Here is a 22,912-nt window from a genome sequence, read left to right on the forward strand (position 1 = left end):
CTTGTACTAAGGATCCACTGTTTAAAAGTTTTTTAACAGTGGGGTAGAAGCTGCCTTTGAGCCTGCTGCTATGTGCTTTCAGGCTTTTGTATCTTCTGCCCAACGGAAGAAAAAAAAATTAGTATGTTCAGGTTGGGTGGGATCTTTGATTTTATGGCTGCTTTACCGAGGCAGTGAGAAGTGTAGATAAAGTCCATGGAAGAGAGTACCTTCAAGATGCTGGAGGAACTCAGCAGGTCAGGCAGCATCTGTGGAAATACCTTAACAGTTGACATTTTGGGCCGACTCTTCATCAGGTCTGGAAAGGAAGGAGAAAGATGCCAGAATAAGAGGGTGGGGGAGGGGAAGGAGAACAAGCTAGAGGGTGGTAGGTGTAGGCAGGTGGGTGGGGGAGGGGGACCAAGTAAGAAGCTGGGAGGAGGTAGGTGGAAAAGGTAAAGGGCTGGAGAAGAGCGAATCTGATAGGAGAGTTCAGTGCACTATGAGAAAAATGGGAAGTGGAGGGCCATCAGGGGAGGTGATGGGCTAAAGAGAAGAGAAGAGATGAGAGGGAAATGGCCTCCCTTACATTGCCTCACTAAATCAGTCAGCATGATCAAAGACATTCTCTCTTCTACCCCCTCCCATGAAACAGAAGATACAAAAGGAGAGGAGAAGAGCTAAGAGGCCTGACTAGGAAATAGAAGAAGAGGAAAGGGGGAGGGGAATAATATTACTGTAAGAAGGAATCAATGTTTATGCCATCAGGTTGGAGGCTACCTAGATGGAGCATAACATGTTGTTCCTCCACTCTGAGAATGTCCTGAAGAAGTACCCCTATTTCCTTCTCTACCAGCTCTGAATTTGTTGTCTTCCAGCTCTACACTGGTCTCTCCCTTAGCGCATCTTACAGATCCAGTCATCCAGTCTCCCTTATTTTCTCTGCACTGAACCATCTCAAAACTGCTATCCATTCATACAGACCGTATCTCCATGCGTCTTCACAACAGATGGAGTTCAACCGAGGAAAAAGTGAAGTGGTTCAGTTTGGAGGTCGGATTTGAAGAATACGGGGTTAATGATGGGATTCTAAGACACGTGAAGGAACAGAGGGATCTCAGGGTCCATGTCCACAGACCCCTCAAAGCTGTTGCATAAGTTGATAGTGTTGTTCAGGAAGCATAAGTTGTGTTGGTCTTCATTAGTCAGAGGATTGATTTCAAGAGCCGTGAGGTAATGCTGCAGCTCCACAAAACCCTGGTTAAACAACACTTGGTGTTGTGTTCAGTTCTGGCCACCTCATTATAGAAAGGATGTGGAAGGTTCAGAGGAAGAGCGGAGGAGATTTACCAGGACGCTGCCTGGATTAGACCGCACATCTTACAGTGACAGCTACGGTCCAGGTGCAGGTTGAGAAGAATAGATTTGGCAGCGACTACATCGGCCGAAGGGCCCGTTTCTGATCTGTCATGTTCAGAGACTCTTCTAGAATAGCTTGAGCAAGCAAGGGATTTTCTCCTTGGAGTGAAGGAGGATGAGAGGTGACTTGACAGAGAAGTACAGGATAAGAGGCACAGAGCAAGGAGACAGCCAGAGACATTTTCCCAGGGCATACGTAGCTAATGCAAGGGAGGGAGGCATCATTTTAAGACGGTTGGAGCAAAGTATATAGAGGGATGTCCGAGGTGAGCTTTTCACACAGAGTATGGGTACATGGAATGTCCTGTCAGGGGTGGTCGAGATAGGTACATTACAGACATTTAAGGGACTCTTAGATAGGTACATGGATAACAGAAAAGTAGAGGTAGGGACAATATTGTGAACTGAAAGGCCTGTACTACGTCCTGACGAAGGGTTCCGGCCCGAAACGTTGACCGATCTTTTCCACTGATGCTGCCCGACCTGCTGAGTTCCTCCAGCGTGTTGTAAGTGTTACTTTGACCCCAGCATCTGCAGATTATTTTGTGTTTGTGTCTGTACTCCGTTGTGCTCTCTGTTCTATGTTCTAACACAGACTACAGTGGCTCTTGGCGCAATCCCATTCGGGCAGTAGTGATCAACCTTCCTCCCTACACCCCATCCACAAATACTAGGGGAGACCTACAATAGCCAGTTAACCAGCTAACCCCCACACCCCTGGAATGTGGGGCAGGAAGGACACCCTGGGGGAAGCCGACGCGATCAAAGGGAAGGGATCAGGAAAGAACCCAGCTCACTGGAGCTGTGAGTCAGCAACACACACAAAATACTGAAGGACAGGTCAGGCAGCATCTACAGGGGGAAATGAAGAGGCAACATTTCGGGTCACCTGCAGCTCCCTTTCTGTTACTTTATTCAGCTCCATGGAACTGTCTTGCTGAATACCAGGCCACCAACAGTCACTGCCACATCCTTATGAATTGATTTTGGAAGGTGGGAACCCATCAAAGGATGTTTGCAAACACGAGGAATTCTGCAGATGCTGAAAATTCAAGCAACACACATCAAAGTTGCTGGTGAACGCAGCAGGCCAGGCAGCATCTCTAAGAAGAGGTACAGTCGATGTTTCGGGCCGAGACCCTTCATCAGGACTAACTGAAGGAAGAATGAGTAAGAGATTTGAAAGTGGGAGGGGGAGGGGGAGGGGGAGATCCAAAATGATAGGAGAAGACAGGAGGGGGAGGGATGGAGCCAAGAGCTGGACAGGTGATTGGCAAAAGGGATATGAGAGGATCATGGGACAGGAGGTCTAGGGAGAAAGAAAAGGGAGAGGGGGGAAAAACCCAGAGGATGGGCAAGGGGTATAGTGAGAGGGACAGAGGGAGAAAAAGGAGAAAGAGAGAAAGAATGTGTGTATATAAATAAATAACAGATGGGGTACCAGGGGGAGGTGGGGCATTAGCGGAAGTTAGAGAAGTCAATGTTCATGCCATCAGGTTGGAGGCTACCCAGACGGAATATAAGGTGTTCTTCCTCCAGCCTGAGTGTGGCTTCACCTTTACAGTAGAGGAGGCCGTGGATAGACATGTCAGAATGGGAATGGGACGTGGAATTAAAATGTTTGTTTGTGTAGGCAGGAGATGACAAGATCTAAAGGAGACAGGATTTCAATTTATTTCCTATCAGTTCATTTCAAGCCACTGGAGAGGGTCCAAAAAAATGTGATTCAGAGGATAGATATCACATACAAAGTCTCTCACCTCTTTTCTTTTCACCTGCCCATCAGCTCCCTCTGGTACCCCTCCTCCTTCCCTTTCTCCCACCGTTCACTGTCCTCTCCTGTCAGATTCTGTCTTCTTCAACCCTTTACCTCTTCCACCTATCACCTCCCAGCTTGTACACCTGACCCCTCTCTCATCTGCCTGCCTTCCCCCTCATCTGGTTTCACCTACCACCTCCCAGCTTGTATTCCTTCCATTCTCCCCTCATCTTCTTATCCTGGCTTCGTCTCTCTTCCTTTCCAATCCTGATTTTTTTTTCATTCAGTATTACAGCACAATAACAGGCCTTAATGGCCCAACCAATCAGTGCTGCTAAATTACACCCATGTGACCAGTTAACTAATTAACATACCAACCTGTATATTTTTGGAATGTGGAGAAAACCAGAGCAACTGGAATATCAGATGGGGAATATACAAACTTTGTCCGGATGGCGGTGGGAATTCAACCTGGATCACTGGCACTGTCACTGCGTTACGCTAACCGTGCCACAGATGAAGGATCTCAGCCCGGAACATCGATTGTTCATTGCCCTGCCTGACTTGCCGAGTTCCTCCAACAATTCATGTTTGTTGCACCACGTCTGGAGTGGGTGGGACTGTTCTTACAGCAGAGAAGGTTGGAAAGAGATGTGTCATGCCATTCTAAATAATGAGAGGTCTAGACACAGCAGAGAGAAACTGTTTTTTCTGTTGGTGGAAAGGTTAAGATCCAGACACGATCAAAGACATTTGGCAAAAGTACCAAAGGTGACATGAGGATTTTTTTTTTACCCACAGCAAATACTCAGCATCTGGATTGTATTGCACAGCAGGGTGTTTGAAGCAGATCCAACGGCGGCTTATTCAGGAAACACGAATAGTAAAAAAATTCCTGTACTCTGGGAAAAGGGCAGAGAAGTGGAACTGTCTGCATTCATCTTACAGTGAACATACATACACAGTGAGCTTTAGCAGTCTGTGGTTTAACATCAAGGACATTACAACGCTAGTTCACAGCGTCAACAGAATATTTCTGAGCGAAAATTTCTGATCCGGGATCTAAATCAGAATCAAATTTATTATCACTGACTTATATGATGTGATAAAATTACGTCATTGTTTACATGTTTTGATGGTGTTAAAGATAGGTCTGTAGTCTAGTGTAGTTTTTGTGTTTTTTCTTACATAGTTCAGTGTAGTTTTTGTATTGTTACATGTAGCACCATGGTCCTGGAAAACATTGTCTCATTTTTACTGTATACTGTACCAGCAGTTATAGTTGAAATGACAATAAAAAGTGACTTGACTTGACTTGACTTGAATTAACCAAATCAGAATCAGTATCAGGTTTTGAAAGTGTCCCTCTCTCAGGGCCTCATGATCGGCTGCTTTTTGATATACCAAGGACGTGGCCTGGAAGACTGGCATACCTTCAGGATTCTGGAATTTCGTGGCTCTGGGGATGTGCTGATTCTACCAGTGCCCCTGACTACCCCTGAGACGTCCTGGGAGTCTTTGGGGTACTGCAAGTCTGCGTCTTTATCAATGCTTTGCCGCATGCTTGAGTGCTCATGGGGGGTGCCGATGCTTTTTTGTTGGTGTGGGTGGGAGAGGTCATTGCCTTGTTGCTGCTTGGCAATGGGAGGGGGAGCTGGGGGCGTTTTGGGGTTCTAACGTTTAACTGTCATTCATTCTTTGGGGCACTCCTCTGTTTTCATGGACGTTTGCTAATAACAACCACTTTGTTCTCCTTTACACTGATGTGCTGAAGAATGACAAGAAATAACTTGGAGCTTGGTACTCGATTCAACAGGCAGCCTTACTGAAAGGAATTAAATCCTAGGCCCAGGTTTACCAAGTACTCCAATTTAACAGGAGCACATCTGGGTAGCAAATGTACCTGAATGAAATCTGCTTTCCATTCAACCTCTGCAGGCGTAAGAGGATTTCATAAATCAGCAGTTGTGCATGAAACACAAGCAAATACGACAACAGCCTTGATGGAACTGTCTTCTGCATGGGAATTCAGAAACTCTTTTGGCAGGAAGATGCAATTCTTTTGTTGGTGTCTTGGAACAGTGGAGCATAAAAACGTAACGGTAAAAAGCGAAAAGGGAAATGTTAAAGAGGTGAGATCTAAAGGCAATGTGAGGGGCAAGTTTTTTACACACAGAACAGTCAATGCCTGTACTGAGTTACCAGGGGTGGGCGTGGAAACAGGCAGATTGGTGCCGTTTTTAGACAGACACACAAAAGTGAAGGGTATGGAGGGATATGAATGATTCTCAGGGGAACATTTAATATAAACTGGCATCAAGATCGGCAAAATATTTTGGGTTGAATGAGAGAAGGGCTCCCCCGCTTCCTGCCTTTCTCCATTCCCTATTCTGATTACTCCTCTCTCCGCTTCTCTTCTCATCACCTCCCTCTGGTGCTCCATCTCCTTCCCTCCCCCGCACACCGGCCTGCTCTCCTCTCCTATTAGGTTCCCCTTTTTCAGCCCTTCACCTCTTCCTCCAATCTCCATGCCCTCTTCCCCATGCTTCCATCAGGAAGGAAGTACAGGAGCCTGACAACACACACTCAATGATGCAGGAATAGATTCTTTCCCTCTGCCGTCAGATTTATGAATGGACATTGAGAACCCACGAACACTACCTCACCACTTATCTCCTTTTGCACTATTTATTTAATTTAACTTTTTTAACATATACACTTCTTATTGTAATTTGCTATGTATTGCATTGCACTGCTGCCACATAACACCCAATTTCACAACATATGCCAGTGATATTAGGCCAATTCCCCCCCCCCCAGCTTCTCATATCAACCCCCTCCTTCTTACCACCCATCTTCCCCCTCACCTGGTTTCACCCATCACTTGCCAGCTTGAAATCCTTCCCCTCCCCACCTTCTTAATCTGGTTTCTATCCCACTTCCTTTCCAGTCTTGAATCCTTAACTAGCAAATGTTATTCTGCACACCGATATTTTACGTTGTTAAGTCCTGGTGATGTGACCACTGACACCATGCAGATAATCTCTGAAGCTTATTGATAATTAAGGTACATTGGCCTTTATAAATCAAAGTACTGAGTGTAAGAGATTGAATGTTATGGTGAGGTTGTATGAGGCATTGGTGAGGCCGAATTTGGAGTATTGTGTGCAGTTTTGGTCACCAAATTACAGGAAGGATATTAATAAGGTTGAAAGACTGCAGAGAAGGTTTACAAGGATGTTGCCGGGACTTGAGAAACTGAGTTACAGAGAAAGGTTGAATAGGTTAGGACTTTATTCCCTAGAGCATAGAAGAATGAGGGGAGATTTGATAGAGGTATATAAAATTATGATGGGTATAGATAGAGTGAATGCAAGCAGCACTGAGGCTAGGGGAGAAAAAAACCAGAGGACATGGGTTAAGGGTGAAGCGGGGGCTTCTTCACACAGAGAGTGGTGGGAGTGTTCCATTTCATTACTATCCGTTCCATTACTATTTATTATTTATGGTGCAACTGTAACGAAAACCAATTTCCTCCGGGATTAATAAAGTATGACTATGACTATGACTATGTGTGGAATGAGCTGCCAGATGAAGTGGTAAATGCGGGCTCACTTTTAACATTTAAGAAAAACTTGGACAGGTACATAGATGAGAGATGTATGGAGGGATATGATCCAGGTGCAGGTCAGTGGGACTAGGCAGAAAAATGGTTTGGCACAGCCAAGAAGGGCCAAAAGGCCTGTTTCTGTGCCATAATGTTCTATGGTTCTATGATGGCTAGTGTAACCCACCTTGTAAAGACACAGCCCAGAAGAAGACAATGGCAAAACACCTCTGAAGAAAATTTTGCAAAGGGCAATCATGGTCATGAGACCATTATCACCCACACATACAAGGTAGCACATAGAGAACAAACAAATGACCCCAGTACATGCAGCAGGAGGAAAGAGAGGTTTTGTGCCTTATGTATCACTTGCTTTTTTTTAATGACAAAAGCAAACTTGTTCTGAGTTACAGTGAATCAGAAATAACATCGTGGAGCCAACAAGGTGTCAACCATTTCACTTCAAGCAACGTTCCTTGCTACAGGTAAGCTTCTATCTCGACCTTCTCCAGAGTCTGTCCAAAAGCATGCTGAAATTGTTTGTCTTTTGAAAAAAAGTTTTTTAAAAACTTAAGCACTTGGGAGGATTAATGGCCCCTAATGGTGAAACAGCTCTATTTCCATCTCTAATATCCCTATTTTTCTGTTTCAGGGTTCTTTTGCAGACCCTGTCCTGGAGCTACATGCTGACTATGGTTCTTTGCGGGAATGGGACCCGCTCTCAGGGTTTCATGAATGGCTGTTATTCGGCACGCCAAGAGCTTGGCCTAAGAGCTTCACTCACCTTTGGCGGTCCGAGATTTCGTAGCTCTGGAGACAGAGGGATCAGAGGTCGGTGTCCGGGCAGAAGACTGGTGTGTCATGGGAGATGGAAGATCTAAGGTTATGTACCCAGAGACCCGAGATCTTTGGGCACAGAGCTCGGAAAAAGTGACTCAACGGACTTTTAACATCGTAAACCAGTGAGTTGTTTGATATGTCTCCCCTCTCGCTGTGAAATGGAGACACCTCTTTTCCCCTTATTCGGGAGAGAGAGAGCCTGTGGTATGTCGAATACTGGGTAAAGGCGTAGTCTTTGGGGTAACTGCAAGTCTGTGTCTTTGCTGTTGCTTTGCTCACACTTGAGTGCTTGGTGGCGGGTGCTAATGCTTTTTTTTGCTGGTGGGGGGAGGGGGAATCATTGCTTGCTGTCGCTTACGCACAGGAGGGAGCTGGGGGGGACTTTGGGGTTCTAACATTTAACTGTCATTCATTCTTTGGGGCACTTCTCTGTTTTCATGGATGGTTGTGAAGAAAAAGCATTTCAGGATGTATATTGTACATTTCCCTGACATTAAATGTACCTTTGAAACCTTTGAAAAGAATCTAATGTTTTTTTGTACATTTACTTATATAGGATATGCAATATATAGCAACGAGCTGCAGTTTGATAGCTCTGTCTGTAAGGAATTTGTAAGTTCTTCCCGTGACGGAGTGGGTTTCCTCTGGGTGCTCCAGTTTCCTCCCAGAGTCTAAGACATACAAGTTAGGGTTAGTGAGTTGAGGGCATGCTATGTTGGCGACACTTGCAAGCTGCCCCACACAAACCTCACTGATCTGACCTGCCGCAAGCTACACATATAACTGCATATTTCAATGTTTCAATATACGTGTGACAAATAAAGCTAATCTTTCTTTCAACAGAATCTGAGCTCCACAGTAAGCAACTTTTATTGAAATTATCATTAGTGGCAAATGTCCAAAAGAGTCTATAAATGCTAGACATCTTTGGAAGTACAATTAATGAGAATTAGCATCGGGAAAGGGAATGGGCAACTTCATATTCGTTTTACCCACCAAGTTAATATTCTTGTTACCTACCATTTTTCATATAAAAATTAAGCTCGTCAATGGCTCTTTCTTCTTCCCACCCTCTAAGCACTACTACCTCACACTGTCCATTATGAATTATTTCTTCCAAATGGCATGACGAACACAAAATATTCTCAACCCGATTTGATGCTATTTTATACAATATAGAACCTACAGTGCCTCTGGATATTTTGTTTTGTGCAGGACAAATAGAATTTAGTCTTGCAGACTCGTACATGTACAACAAGCAAATGCTTTCAGCACTAGAAGAACGTCGGCAAGACATAGAATTCGTCGTTACCTCAAGTGCTATATTTTAACCAGCAGCTGCAGCAGACATTTTCTTGATTACCAGAGAGGGAGTAACAGTAGCATAGTGGTCAGCGTAGCTATCTCCTGGTAAGTGTAAATATAAATATATATACAGCACCATGCACAAGTCTTAAGCACGTGTAAAAAAATCTGTAAAGTGAAGATGCATCGAAAAATAATGAAATGTAAAGTTTTTAAATATCAAAGAAATTACTATAAAGAGCAGCAAACAGTAAAAAAACTGAATGAAATCAATATTTGATATGACCACTCTTTGCCTTCAAAGTTTTACATTGTCATGCAGTTTTATATGAAAATTGCTGGTAGGTTGTTCCAACATCTTGGAGAACTTGCCATAGTTCTTCTTGACTATTTTGCTTGCTTCTGTTTCTCCAGGTAATCCCAGACAGCCTCGATGATGTTGAGGTGTTGGAGGCCAGAAACCATATTAAAATCTAGGGTGCCTAAGACTTTTGCACGGTATTGTATATCTCGAAAAATTATTCACATTGCGCTTATCAATGGAGGCATTGAGTGGAAGGCTGATGTGATAATATAGGTACTGCAATGGCTTATTCCCAAATCCAGGAATGTGGTCCGAGGTTTTGTTTCTGTGTGGGATAACAATGCAAGTTCTATGTTTCCAGCATATGCTCCAATTCCTGCTATAATGAATGAAAACATGAATTGTATCCCCCATTATATCATCAGTTACACTATCGACAGCAAGCAAACATCACCTTCACTGATGAAGAAAACCTGGGCCAATGTCACGGTCATTGCAAGGCAGCATGAAGATGACTGCTAACGTCATTTCGTGTGGGCCGTGTGACTTCATGCACCACTTCCCACATCAAATGGTCAAGGTTCGAGGTACCAGTGTCAACATTTGATTGACAACATTTCGGATGAAGAACTTGGGAGCTGAGCTTTTTATGGTTTCCTCAGTAGATGTAAGGTGATGTTCTGTCAGTTTCAGATAGCCCAACTTCACCAGAATTGCACATTCTCAATATCTTGTCAAATAACCCATTCTAGCTACTGTCAGAAGAATATATTTATCATCCCACTAATGATTAGTATCATTATTTCTCATTAATTAGCATGTTAGCATAGTGGCTTGTGTAACCCTTTACAAAGCCAGTCATTGGGGTTCATAAAACATTAAGACCATGAGAAATAGAAGCAGAATTAGGCCATTCAGCCCATCGAGTCTTCTCTACCATTCCATCATGGCTGATTTATTATTCCTCTCAACCCCATTCTCCTGTCTTCTCCCCATAACCTTTGATGCCCTGACAAATCAAGAACCTATCAATCTCTACCTTAAATATACTCAATGATTTGGCCTCCACAGCCATCTGTGACATGAATTCCACATATTCACCACTCTCTGAAAGGAGTATTCTGGCACTGTGTCTATACACACCTGCCCCACCCCCATAGGAAACATTTCCTCCACGTCTGTTCCATCTGGGACCTTCACGATTCGATGGGCTTCAGTGAGATCCCCCCTCCATTCATCCCACATTGCAAAGATTTATGGATTAGGGTTAGTAAGTCGTGGGCATGCTATGTTGGCACGAGAAGCATGGTGACACTTGCAGACTGTCCTTAGCACATCCTCTGTCTGTGTTGGTCATTGACACAAATGGCACGTTTCACTGTACCGGTGTTTTGATCTACATGTGACAAATAAAGCTAATCTTTATTTTAACTTGCTACTAACTTCTGATACTGCATCTGGATTTAAACCTCACATAATCTTAGGAAGGCTCAGAGACTGATCTTCCTGTACCTAATAAAGTGGCCACTGAGTGTATGTTCAAAGTTCATAGTTCATAGTCTGTATGCAGTATATAACCCTGAGATTTGACCTCTCACAGACAGCCACAAGACAGTGAAGCACCGTGGAATCCATTCAAAGAAAACATCAAACACCCAAAGCGCAAAAAAAATCATGCAAACAGCAAAACACAGAATATAAAGCATCAATTCACAAAGTCATTGAAGCAGTCTAGAACTGTTCACTTTCAGCTCAGTTGTTTTCAATCTAGCACTGTGTCGGTCGATGACTACAGGCCGCAGTCAGTCCACTCGGATCAAAACTGCGTAAAATAGCAATAAAAAAGGAGTAACCAGAAACCAGAACACATACAGCATTAACTGCAGAGTCCAACCACAAACCATGCCAATTAAACCTTGCCCAAGATCAAGACTCTGGCGACAGCGAGCGAGAGGGTCAGAGGTCAGAGAGCGTCAAAAGCAGTCACCCTCCTCCAGCAGCAGCCGGCAAGAGGGAGAGAAACACTATCAGATGGCGCTGAACTCCCGCTGGCCCTCTGCTCTCACCCTCACTGATTTCAATCTTCCTTGATGCTCTAATCGGTGAGATTGGTGAGAAATGGAGTTGATCACGGGGCTCGCGCCGTGTCTCCAGGCCACCGAGCCACCGGGCTGCACACTCCACTCCAAACCTCACCAAACAAACTCCCTCGGAGACAGATCGCTCCATCTGCCCCAGAACACACCATCAAAATGGAAATCGCAAACACACAGCTTAGTCGCAAAATCATATTTGAAAGAAGGCCTTCTAATGCTGTAGCCCAATCACTTCATCTTTCGACGTGTTATTTGTTCAGAGATGTTCTTCTGCACACCACTGTTGTAACGTCTGGTTATTTGAGTTACTGTCACTTTCCTGTCAGCTTGAACCAGTCTGGCCATTCTCCTCGAACCTCTCTCATTAACAAGGTGTTTTCACCCACCGAACGGCCGCTCACTGGATTTTTTGTGTCTTTCACACAATTCTCTGTAAACTCTAGGTGTACCTAATAAAGTGGCAACTGAATGTAAGTCCAGGGTAAAGCCTGACGACAGACAGGGTCCACCTACAAGAATTCCTTCACAGTTCACCTTCTCTCTGATTCATAGAACATAGAAACCTACAACACATTACAGGCCCTTCGGCCCACAATGTTGTGCCGACCATGTAACCTACTCTAGAAACTGCCTAGCATTTCACTACTGCATAGCCCTCTATTTTTCTCAGCTCCATGTACCTATCTGACAGTCTCATAAAAAACCCCATTGTATCCAGCTGTACCACTGTTGCTGGCAGTGCATTCCACGCACACACCACTCTCTGTGTGACAAACTTATCTCTAACATCCTCTCTAAACCTGCTTCCAAGCACCTTAAAACTGTGCCCTCTTGTGCGAGCCATTACAGCCCTGGGAAAAAGCCACTGACTATCCACACGATCAACGCCCCTCATGGATGAAGGGAACCCATTGAGAAGGTGATGATTACCTGTGGCTGCAATCCCCAACAGTAACAATAATGAAACAGTCAGGTAGTGTGGTTAGTGGCTATCAGATTGATGTCTGAATAAAATGCCGCTGACAAGTGGCTTTGTGGTGCAAAGGGAAGGCTGCACCAATCTCCACTGTTAAATACCAACGCAGACATAATGTGCACACAAATGATAAACTCACAACAGATGGACTCTACAGCACAAGCACAGCGTGACTGGTTGTGGAGAAGGTCTAATATTGGAAAGCAAATTCTGAGCAGTTACAAGGGCAGTGTAAAATCAAAAGCACTGGATAAACAGGAGATCCTGCAGATGCTGAAAACACACACAAAACGCTGGAGGAACTCAGCAGCTCAGGCAGTGTCGATGGAGAGAAATAAACAGTCGGCACTTCATCAGGACTGGGAACTGGAAAAGGGAAGCTGTCAGAATAAGCAGGTGGCGGAAGGGAAGGGGGACAAGCTGGCAGATGATAGTAGAGAGCAGGTGAGGGGGCAAGGTGAGGAGGGAAGGTGAGGGGGAAGGTGAGGAGGGAAGGTGAGGGGGAAGGTGAGGAGGGAAGGTGAGGGGGGAAGGTGAGGGGGAAGGTGAGGAGGGAAGGTGAGGGGGAAGGTGAGGAGGGAAGGTGAGGAGGGAAGATGAGGGGGAGGGAGAGGAGGGAAGGTGAGGGGGAAGGTGAGGAGGGGAGGAGGGAAGGTGAGGAGGGAAGGTGAGGGGGAGGGTGAGGAGGGAAGGTGAGGGGGAAGGTGAGGAGGGAAGGTGAGGGGGAGGGGAGGGGGGAGGGTGAGGAGGGAAGGTAAAGGGGGAGGTGAGGAGGGAAGGTGAGGGGGAGGGGAGGGGGGAGGGTGAGGAGGGAAGGTAAAGGGGGAGGTGAGGAGGGAAGGTGAGGGGGCGGGTGAGGGAGGAAGGTGAGGAGGGAAGGTGAGGGAGGAAGGTGAGGAAGAGAAGGTGAGGGGGAAAGTGAGGGGGAGGGTGAGGGGGAAGGTGAGGGGGGAAGGTGAGGGGGAAAGAGAGGGGGAATGTGAGAAGGGAAGGTGAGGGGGAAGGTGAGGAGGGAAGGTGAGGAGGGAAGGTGAGGAGGGAAGGTGAGGGGGAGGGGGAGGAGGGAAGGTGAGGAGGGGTGAGGGGGATGGTGAGGGGGGAAGGTGAGGGGGAAGGTGAGGAGGGAAGGTGAGGGGGAAGGTGAGGAAGGAAGGTGAGGGGAGGGGGAGGAGGGAAGGTGAGGGAGAAGGTGAGGGGGAGGGGAGGAGGGAAGGTGAGGAGGGAAGGTGAGGGGGAGGGTGAGGGGGAAGATGAGGAGGGAAGGTGAGGGAAGGTGAGGGGGAGGTTGAGGGGGAAGGTGAGGGGGAAGGTGAGGAGGGAAGGTGAGGGGGAGGGTGAGGTGGGAAGATGGGGAGGGGGAGGAGGGAAGGTGAGGGGCAAGGTGAGGGGGGAAGGTGAGGGGGAAGGTGAGGAGGGAAGGTGAGGAGGGGAGGGGGAGGGGAGAGGGAGGGGCAAGGTGAGGGGGAAGGTGAGGGGGAATGTGAGAAGGGAAGGTGAGGGGGAAGGTGAGGAGGGAAGGTGAGGAGGGAAGGTGAGGGGGAGGGGGAGGAGGGAAGGTGAGGAGGGGTGAGGGGGATGGTGAGGGGGAAGGTGAGGAGGGAAGGTGAGGGGGAGGGTGAGGAAGGAAGATGGGGAGGGGGAGGAGGGAAGGTGAGGGGGAGGGTGAGGAGGGAAGGTGAGGGGGAAGGTGAGGAGGGAAGGTGAGGGGGAGGGGGAGGAGGGAAGGTGAGGGGGAGGGGGAGGAGGGAAGGTGAGGGGGAGGGTGAGGAGGGAAGGTGAGGGGGGAAGGTGAGGAGGGAAGGTGAGCGGGAGGGTGAGGAGGGAAGGTGAGGGGGAGGGGGAGGAGGGAAGGTGAGGAGGGAAGGTGAAGGGGAGGGTGAGGAGGGAAGGTGAGGGGGAAGGTGAGGGGGAAGGTGAGGAGGGGAGGGAGAGGGTGAAGGGAGGGGGGAGGTGAGGGCAAGGTGAGGGGGAAGGTGAGGGGGAGGGTGAGGGGGAAGGTGAGGGGGAAGATGAGGAGGGAAGGTGAGGAGGGAAGGTGAGGGGGAGGGTGAGGGGGGAAGGTGAGGGGAAGATGAGGAGGGAGGGTGAGGAGAGAAGGTGAGGGGGAGGGTGAGGAGGGAAGGTGAGGAGGGAAGGTGAGGAGGGAAGGTGAGGGGGAGGGGGAGGAGGGAAGGTGAGGGGGAGGGGGAGGAGGGAAGGTGAGGGGGAGGGTGAGGAGGGAAGGTGAGGGGGAAGGTGAGGAGGGAAGGTGAGCGGGAGGGTGAGGAGGGAAGGTGAGGGGGAGGGGGAGGAGGGAAGGTGAGGAGGGAAGGTGAAGGGGAGGGTGAGGAGGGAAGGTGAAGGGGGAGGGTGAGGAGCCTCACCACTCAGCAACCCACCTATTTAACCCTAGCCTAATCACGGGACAATTTACAATGACCAATTACCCTACTAAAGGGTGATGGGCTTAAGAAGAAGAAGAAGAAGAAGAAGAAGAATTAACCTACTAACCAGTATCTTTGGACTGTGGGAAGAAACTGGAGCACCCAGCAGAGACCCACATGCTTCACGGGAAAGACAAACAAACGTCTTCCAGACGGCATCAGAATTGAAGTATGAACTCCACTCCCTGAGCTGTAACAGCGTCTTGCTAACCGCGATGCTAACGTGGTGTCCTATTTCCTAGCAGGATCTTACTGACGAAGTGTCTCGGCTGGAAACAGTGGCTGTTTATTCCTATCCATCAGTAGCACTGCCCTCTGCACAAGATGTCCATAATTCTTTGCTAGGCCTTCTGACTAAGAGGAATGTGAATGGAAGTAAATTCAACATGGTGTGAAATACTTCACCACTCTGAAACAAACAGCAGGCAGAACAGGGTCAAGTTCAGAAGTTTATATTCCTGGTTGATGCACCAACATTTACAGGAAGCCTCATTGTTAATCAGCATTCAACCTGCTCTTTAGCTGTGGAGTACTCAATTAGGCCCCACCAAGAGGCCTGAGATCCTGATTGTCAGCCAGATTTCTATTGCAACACTCAGCTCAGCCTCACACGGAGGTTTTGTAATTAATTTAATGTGTGTTTCATGGCTCTGGGCCTGTACTCTGGGGGGATCTGAATGAAACATCGAATATTGAAAGGCCTAGATACAGTGGGTGTGGAGAGGGCGTTTCCTATGGCCGGTGAGTCTACGACCAGAGGGTACAGCCTCAGAATAGAAGGACGTCCCTTTGCAACAGAGGTGAGAAGGAATTTCTTTAGCCAGAGGGTGGTGAATCTGTGAAATTCATTGCCACAGACAGTTGTGGAAGACGAGTCAGAGGTTGATAGGTTCTTGATTAGTCAGGGCATTAAAGGTTATGAGGAGAAGGCAGAAGAATGGGGTCTAGAGGGATAATAAATCCCATGGGTGCCATGGTAGCTTAGCTGTTGGCACGACATTATTACAGCCCGGAACATTCTGAAGTTCCGAGTTAAATTCCGACACCATCTGTAAGGAGTCTGTATGTCCTCTCATGGAACAGGTGGGTTTTCCCCTGGTGCTCCTGTTTCTCCCCACAGTCCAAAGACGTACCATTGGTCATTGTAAATTGTCCCGTGATTGGGTTAGGGTTAATCGCGGTTTTCGGGGGTGGCGCAGCTCAAAGGGCCAGAAGGGCCTACACCACACTGTATCGCTAAATAAATAAATAGATGAAGTCAATAAATCAGTCGTGATGAATTGGCAGAGCAGACTCAATGGGCTGAATGGCCTGATTCTGCTCCTATGTCTTATGTCTCCTATGTATTATGAAATCTAGGGTACAAAGTACAGAGTAATTTTCCAGTTTTACAAGGCATATGCCTCATGCAGAGGGGAGCATCTGAGACCTTTGATCTATGACCTGCTCACCCCATGTTTCCTTCCTTTTAACCTCGAAAAACAGCAGTTGGGAGTTACTAAGAGAAATAGTTACACAGCAGAACGTTCCGAACTGATCCATTCCTCCACATACAAGAGAACATGCATTTAAGATGAGGGGGGAGAAACTTCAAAGGAGATGTGAAGGGGAAGTTTTTTACAGACGGAGTGCTGGGTGCCTAGAATGGGGAGTGGTAGAGGCAGATTCTTTAGACACTTTTGAGACATTTAAATAAGCACATGGATTTTAGGAAAATGGAAGGACATTGTATAGGCAGAAGAGATTAGTTCAGTTGACCATTAGATTACAAATTTTATTGGTTCAACAGGTCCTGTTTCTGTGCTGTACCTGACCCATGTTCAAAGTAATTCTGCTGTCTATTCAACACTGCCACAAACAGAATCTATAGTTTACACTGCGCGATGAGTCCCGTTTCGATGCTTTGAGTTACTACCCTTTCTTTCCATTTGTACAGATGATGGATAGATTATGCAGTTTACTTTACAACACCACGAACAAGGTTGCAATGTTTCAGCTGAATAGAAATCATTTTTGATGGATGACTAAGTAGAGGATTTTTGCCAGTTATGTAGAGTAGTCTGCAAATGTGAATAGTGACAAGATGACATTTGGTATCTCAGAATACACCTGCTCTTAAAATATCTTTCATTATAGCATTAAAAATAGCATACCAAACATTGCTTTCTAAAAGATGGTCCCTCATTCAGTTCAAGTATTTCTCAAACTGAAAGTACACTCAGTGATCACTTTACTGCGTACCTCCTGTTCCTGATCTACTACTGCAGTAGCCCGTACACTTCAAGGTTCAATGTGTTGTGAGGTCAGAGATTCTCTTCTGCACACTACTGTTGGGACACGTTGTTTGAGTTACTGTCAGCTTGAGCCAGTCTGGCCATTCTCCTCTGATCTCTCTCATTAACAAGGCGGTTTCACCCACAGAACTGCTGCTCACTGGATGTTTTTGTTTTCCATAACATTCTTCATAAACTTTAGAGACTGCTGTACGTGAAAATCCCAGGAGATGAGCAGATTCTGAGATACTCAAACAACCCCATCCAGCACCAACCATCATTCCACGGTCAAAGTCACAGATCACATTTCTTCCCCCATTCTGGTGTTTGGTCTGAACAACAACTGAACCTCTTGACCATGTCTGCATGCTTTCATGCATTGAGTTGCTGCCACGTGATTGGCTGATTAGATATTTGCAGTAATGAGCCGGTGTACAGGTGTGCCTAATAAAGTGAGCACTGAGTGTAGAACAGTACAGGCCATTCGGCCCATAATGTTGCGCTGAATAACAGTATATAAACCTCCTTCACGATCAATCTAACCCTTTGCTCGTACCCAGCCCATAACCCTCCATTTCCCATATATGCTGCAACGATCCATGGCATTTTATTTATGTAACTCTCAACCATTTCTCTCAGCTCTCGGTATTGAGCAGATTTCAAAACCATGATTCTCCAAATCACTTTGCGTCACTCAGAATTCTGCAACTTAATCCTTTCTCATTTCTTATCGAAGGACGATTGTGGATGGGCTGACGTTTGAACTGACCTGCTATCTCCACCATTCTTACACAGCTGTGAGTCCAATCACCCCCAAGCCTTCGCCCATATGCCTGCCCAACAAATCAAACTGAGGTCTACAAGTGGCAAGTGGGCCAGACTATCCTGAAGGCGTTTAGGCATCTGACCTCCAGCTGGATTCTGACTTACTTGCTGGTGTGGAGGTCAGGAACGAGCTGACCCCACTCATTGCAAATAACTGATAGTTCTCTGCCGAGTAACGCAGTCTGGGCTGAGATGTTTATTTTAATAAATAACTCATCTATGAATTCTGACTTGCATGCTGGTGTGGAAGTCAGGAACGGGCTGACTCTGCTCACTGCAAATAGCTGACAGTCTCTGCAGAGTAACACGGTCTGGCCCAAGGTGCTTTATTTTAATAAATAACTCATCTGTGAATTGTCACCACCCGTGTATGAAAGGGCAAAGGTTATTTTACAAGCAGCAACAGTCAATACAAAGATTGAAGTCGCAGGCTAATTTCTGGAAACTGCCCTGTACACTAAATTCTGGCAATTGGCTCGCTGAATGTGTAAAGAACTGTTAAAATCAGAAGCATTTAAGGGTCAGAGGCAATGTAAGTAATAGAACATAGAACATAGAACACTACAGCACAGTACAGGCCCTTCGGCCATGATGCTGTGCTGACCTTTCAACCGACTCTAAAATCAATCTAACCCTTCCCTCCGACGTACCTCTGAATTTTTCTATCATCCATGTGCCTATCTCACAGTCTCTTAAACGTCCTTAATGTATCTGCCTCTATCACCACCCCTGCCAGGATGTTCCACACACCCACCACTCTCCGTAAAAAATCCTACCTCTGACACTCCCCGTACTTCGCCCCCAATCACCTTTCAACTATTCCCTTCATATTAGCACAATATGAGGAGGCATAATTAAATAAAGAATACAACTGACAAATAAAAATACAATTTCTCAATGATAGAAAAACACTTTAAAATACAATACTTATAAATACTGTTAAAGAAGTCTCCAATTATTGACAAACAGGAATGTGAGCACTATTGGAGGTGAATGGTTTGCTCCGTTTTATACCAGTAACCCAGAGCTTTGAAATCAATAGTAAATGGCTCTCTAAGTAAATTTCTACTAAACCCCTACAGGAGGTCATTAGGACAATGGCATTAAATAACAAAGCAGGCCAGCAGTCATCAGCTTAATCGTTACTCTTTTTCATTAGAAGGGAAATTGAATCTGGTGGAGAAATCCAATGAGGCAAAGTTTAAATTACCTACATTGTATTTATTTTATTAAATTCCTAATTTTTAAAGTGGAGCTATCTTCATAACAAAACTCTTAATGAACATATTTTTCAACTGAGAAGGTGAGAGAGAAGCAGGAACCTGTCCCTTTTCTCACCGAATCTCCATCTGCAGTCAACATGTTGGTGTGATTCAGACATTCCAGCTGCAAGGTTATGAGGAATGGAAATGATTTCTCAAATGCTCTTACATGCACACGTCCTTTAAAAAATACTATTTAAAATTTCCACAAAAGAGAAAGCACCCTGAAGTGCAAGTTAAGGAATCGAAGTTTAACTCTGCTTTAATTAATTCTGACCTTAAACATTCTGAATACTTGCAGGGCAATTAAGAGTTAAAAGGTTGAAACTGTTCAAATTAATACTGTTTCATAGGCACAGAGTATCGCGACTGCACACATTTGTGTCGTGTTGTAGCTCTGATATGCAAACAATTCATAGCACACAAGGCATTTGCTGTACTGTTATGCATGCAATAAAAATTCCATCACATAGAAATAAGAAAACATCTTAAGTATGTTTTTTTTATTGTGACTTTCTAAGATGTTCTACAAGAGTTGAACATGGTGCTGAACACTTCCAGCTCTCCTCTCAGATGGTTAATGGCATATGCAATACTACAAACATGTCTTAAGGAACTGTGCTTTTCAGGGGCTGTTTGAAAGAAAGAAAGACTCTGATGTGAGTATTGACCGTTGGTTTTAACAAATCCGATCATTTTTTAATCTCCTCCACCCTCTCCCCTTTAGAAATGACTGGGAATCCCAATAAAACTGCCCTGGTACATACAGTACAGAAATCTATTCACCATCATTACGTATTCCTTTTAATCGAGCCCAACGCTGCTTCCTGCTAAAATGCAGGCATTGTAAATATCCTGACAACATATATCAACATCTTTCCTCAATCATGTATGTTTTCACTGAATTAACGCAAACTCCGAATCTTATTAAAAGATTACAATGCTTTTAAATCCAAAAAGCAAGTTAACACTTACCAATATACATGATGGCCTTCATGAACCATAGTTTTCAAATCCTACAGTTTTAAATCTTCCCACTATCTCAGGCAGAACCCGTCACGTGAAATGCCAGAGTTTAATTTTCCATCATCCTTTTGACAGTTCAGATTCAGCATATTGCCTACATGCCCGGCAAATTCCTTGCGTGATGAGTGTTAGCACAGAGCACTGCTCATACACCACTTTGTGAAATCTGACTCCACCTTCTGATGTTCTTGATGTCCCTCTGACATCAGTGCCGAGAGCGGTCCGCAGGTTTGCTCGCACCCATTAGCCTGTCCTGTGAAGCTTCAAGCTTCCTTCCTGATCAGATTGGAACTAAAAAGCTATTATTTTCTTCCACACTGGGCATTTTTCCTAAAGATTGCCTTTTCTTCACTTTTTATTCACCTAACGAAACATCAGAAAATTGTACAATCAGTCTCAAACATTAAGAAATGACATGGGTGGGCAATAATGCCCCCTAGACATAGCAGATATAAACTGCTGTAGTTACCAAGCTCACACCATCATACGTATGAACCGTAGCTTTTCTGTGAGTTTGTGATCAAAGCAGTAGCAGCAACAGCATGCATTGGTGCAGCACAACTCCGTCATGCCGCAGCGGGGGTGGAGGGGTTCACTGCTACAGTTTCATGTGTCAACTGCAGAGACTGGATTGGACATCAGGACACAGGATAATGCACTGAACTGTGGAAGAGGGAGAGACTTTCAGAGCCCGAGATTCAGAAAGTGAGCCAATAACACTGTTCTTATCTGCCTCCTAGTGGTCAGTTCGAGAATTACTGAAGACCGCCTTCAGATTCATTCTCTTTCAGCTCTTCACCTCTTCCACCCACCCCATCCCAGCTTCCCACTTCATCCCCCCTCTCCCACCCACCTACCTTCCCCTTCATCCCCCCTCTCCCACCCACCTATCTTCCCCTTCATCCCCCCTCTCCCACCCACCTACCTTCCCCTTCATCCCCCCTCTCCCACCCACCTACCTTCCCCTTCATCCCCCCTCTCCCACCCACCTACCTTCCCCTTCATCCCCCCTCTCCCACCCACCTACCTTCCCCTTCATCCCCCCTCTCCCACCCACCTACCTTCCCCCTCACCTGGCCTCAAATCTCAAAGTAAATTTTATTATCAAAGCACATATGTGTCACTAGATTCATTTTCTTGTTGGCATACTCAAAAATCTATAGAATCTATTGTGACTATAACAGAATCGATGAAAGACTGCCCAACTAGGGCATTCGACCAGAGTGCAGGTAACAAACAATGCAAATACAAAGTAACTAAATATCGAGAACCTGAGGTGGAGTCCTTGGAAGTGAGTCCATGCATTATGAAACATTTCAACCACAGTCGTAAGTGTAAAGTGCCTATCACCTGCCAACTTATACTCCTCGCCCCTTGCCCCAGTTTCTTATTCCAGCTTCTTCCTCCCTCCTTTCCATTCCCCAATGAAGGGTCTCAGCCTGAAACATCAGCTGTTTATTTCACTCCCGACCTGCTGAGTTGCTCCAGCATTCTGTCTGTGTTGCTCTGGATACAGCAGAACCGCTTTGTGTTTGTGTCACTGAAGACCAACAAGGGGATTAAAAGGAACAGTTCCAGAAATCAGGCGAAGATAAAATAGTTCAGTTCAAGTTTAATTATTATTCAACCTTACATGAATACAGCCAAATGAATCAGCTGAAATAGATTATATAAAAGATCATCGAAAATAGACTAAATTAGCTTTATTTGACACGCTACATTGAAATTTGATGTAGAAGCTACAACAACTGTTAAAAGTCACTTGGACAGGTACACGGATGGGAAAGGTTTATGGGCCAAATGGTGGCAAATGGGATTAGCTTGGATAGGACGTCTTAGTTGGCATGGGCCAGATGGGCTGAAGGGCCTGTTTCCGTGCTGGATGATTCTATAAGCCAATCTTTATTATAATGTATAAGTGCTGAATTCAATAAATGGTTTATGATTACAGGTTAAAAGATTAGCTTTATTTGTCACATGTGCATCAAAACATTGAAATGCTTCATTTGTGTCAACGACCAACACAGTCTGAGGATGTGCTTTAGGCAGTCCACAAGTTTGCCATGCTTCCGATGCCAACATTGTATGCCCACAACTCATTAATCCTTCATAACCATACATCTTTGGAATGTGGGAGGAAACTGGAGAACGCAGAGAAAAGCCTCACTGTCATGTTGATTACGTATAAACTCCTTATAGACGGTGTTGGGAATTGAACCCAGGTCGCTGATGCAGACGTACAAACAGGCTCAGTAATCTTACTTCAGACCCAAAGCAATCCTCCCACATACAGGGAATATTGCTGACGAGGGGCCCAAAGCATTGTTGAGGATCCCTACCACCCATCACACAATCTCTCTGACTCACTACTGTCAGGAAGGAGGGACAGGAGCATCAGGACCAGGACTGCAAGACTGGGCAACAGCTTCTTCCCTCAGGCTCTGAGACTAGTGAATACCCTGCCACCACCGAGTTCATGTCAGTAGGTTAGCGAGCTGTTTACTGTTTACCTGTGCTGCACACTATATGCACTTGGAATTATATTCTATTACCTTACTTGTGGTAATATTTTGTTTTATGTGCTGTGTGTGATATATGTATTATGGGTGTACCGTGGCCTGGAGGAACAATGTTTCAGTTGGTTGTATATATGTACAGTCAGATGATAATGAACCTGAACTTGTACTTGATATTGCCACTGCACCAGAACCAACCACCCACCACCTCATTTACCACCCAGCGGCTCTTGTTAATCAGGAAACAAAGAGAACAATCATGTCATAAGCAAGAGAAAATCTGCAGATGCTGGAAATCCAAA

The 22,912-nt window shown here is 45.6% G+C and overlaps 1 protein-coding gene across 4 annotated transcripts in view; it reads right to left on the reverse strand.

Moving 5' to 3' along the window:
• LOC134357790 (zinc finger protein 385D-like) overlaps positions 1 to 22,912 on the reverse strand; it is a 381,269-nt gene that overhangs the window by 322,829 nt on the left and 35,528 nt on the right. Inside the window, exon 1 of one of the 4 annotated variants that reach the window (XM_063069444.1) lies at positions 20,044 to 20,635. The exons of 2 other annotated variants lie outside the window; for them this stretch is intronic. In XM_063069444.1, the coding sequence (XP_062925514.1) occupies positions 20,044 to 20,065 (22 nt within the window). In that variant the 5' untranslated portion in view covers positions 20,066 to 20,635. Of the gene's footprint in view, positions 1 to 14,775; positions 14,828 to 20,043; positions 20,636 to 22,912 lie in introns of those variants that run through there. One more of the 4 variants, XM_063069443.1, reaches the window with a different exon arrangement.

The sequence above is a fragment of the Mobula hypostoma genome, chromosome 17, assembly GCF_963921235.1.
Source record: "Mobula hypostoma chromosome 17, sMobHyp1.1, whole genome shotgun sequence".
NCBI classification, from domain to species: domain Eukaryota; kingdom Metazoa; phylum Chordata; class Chondrichthyes; order Myliobatiformes; family Myliobatidae; genus Mobula; species Mobula hypostoma.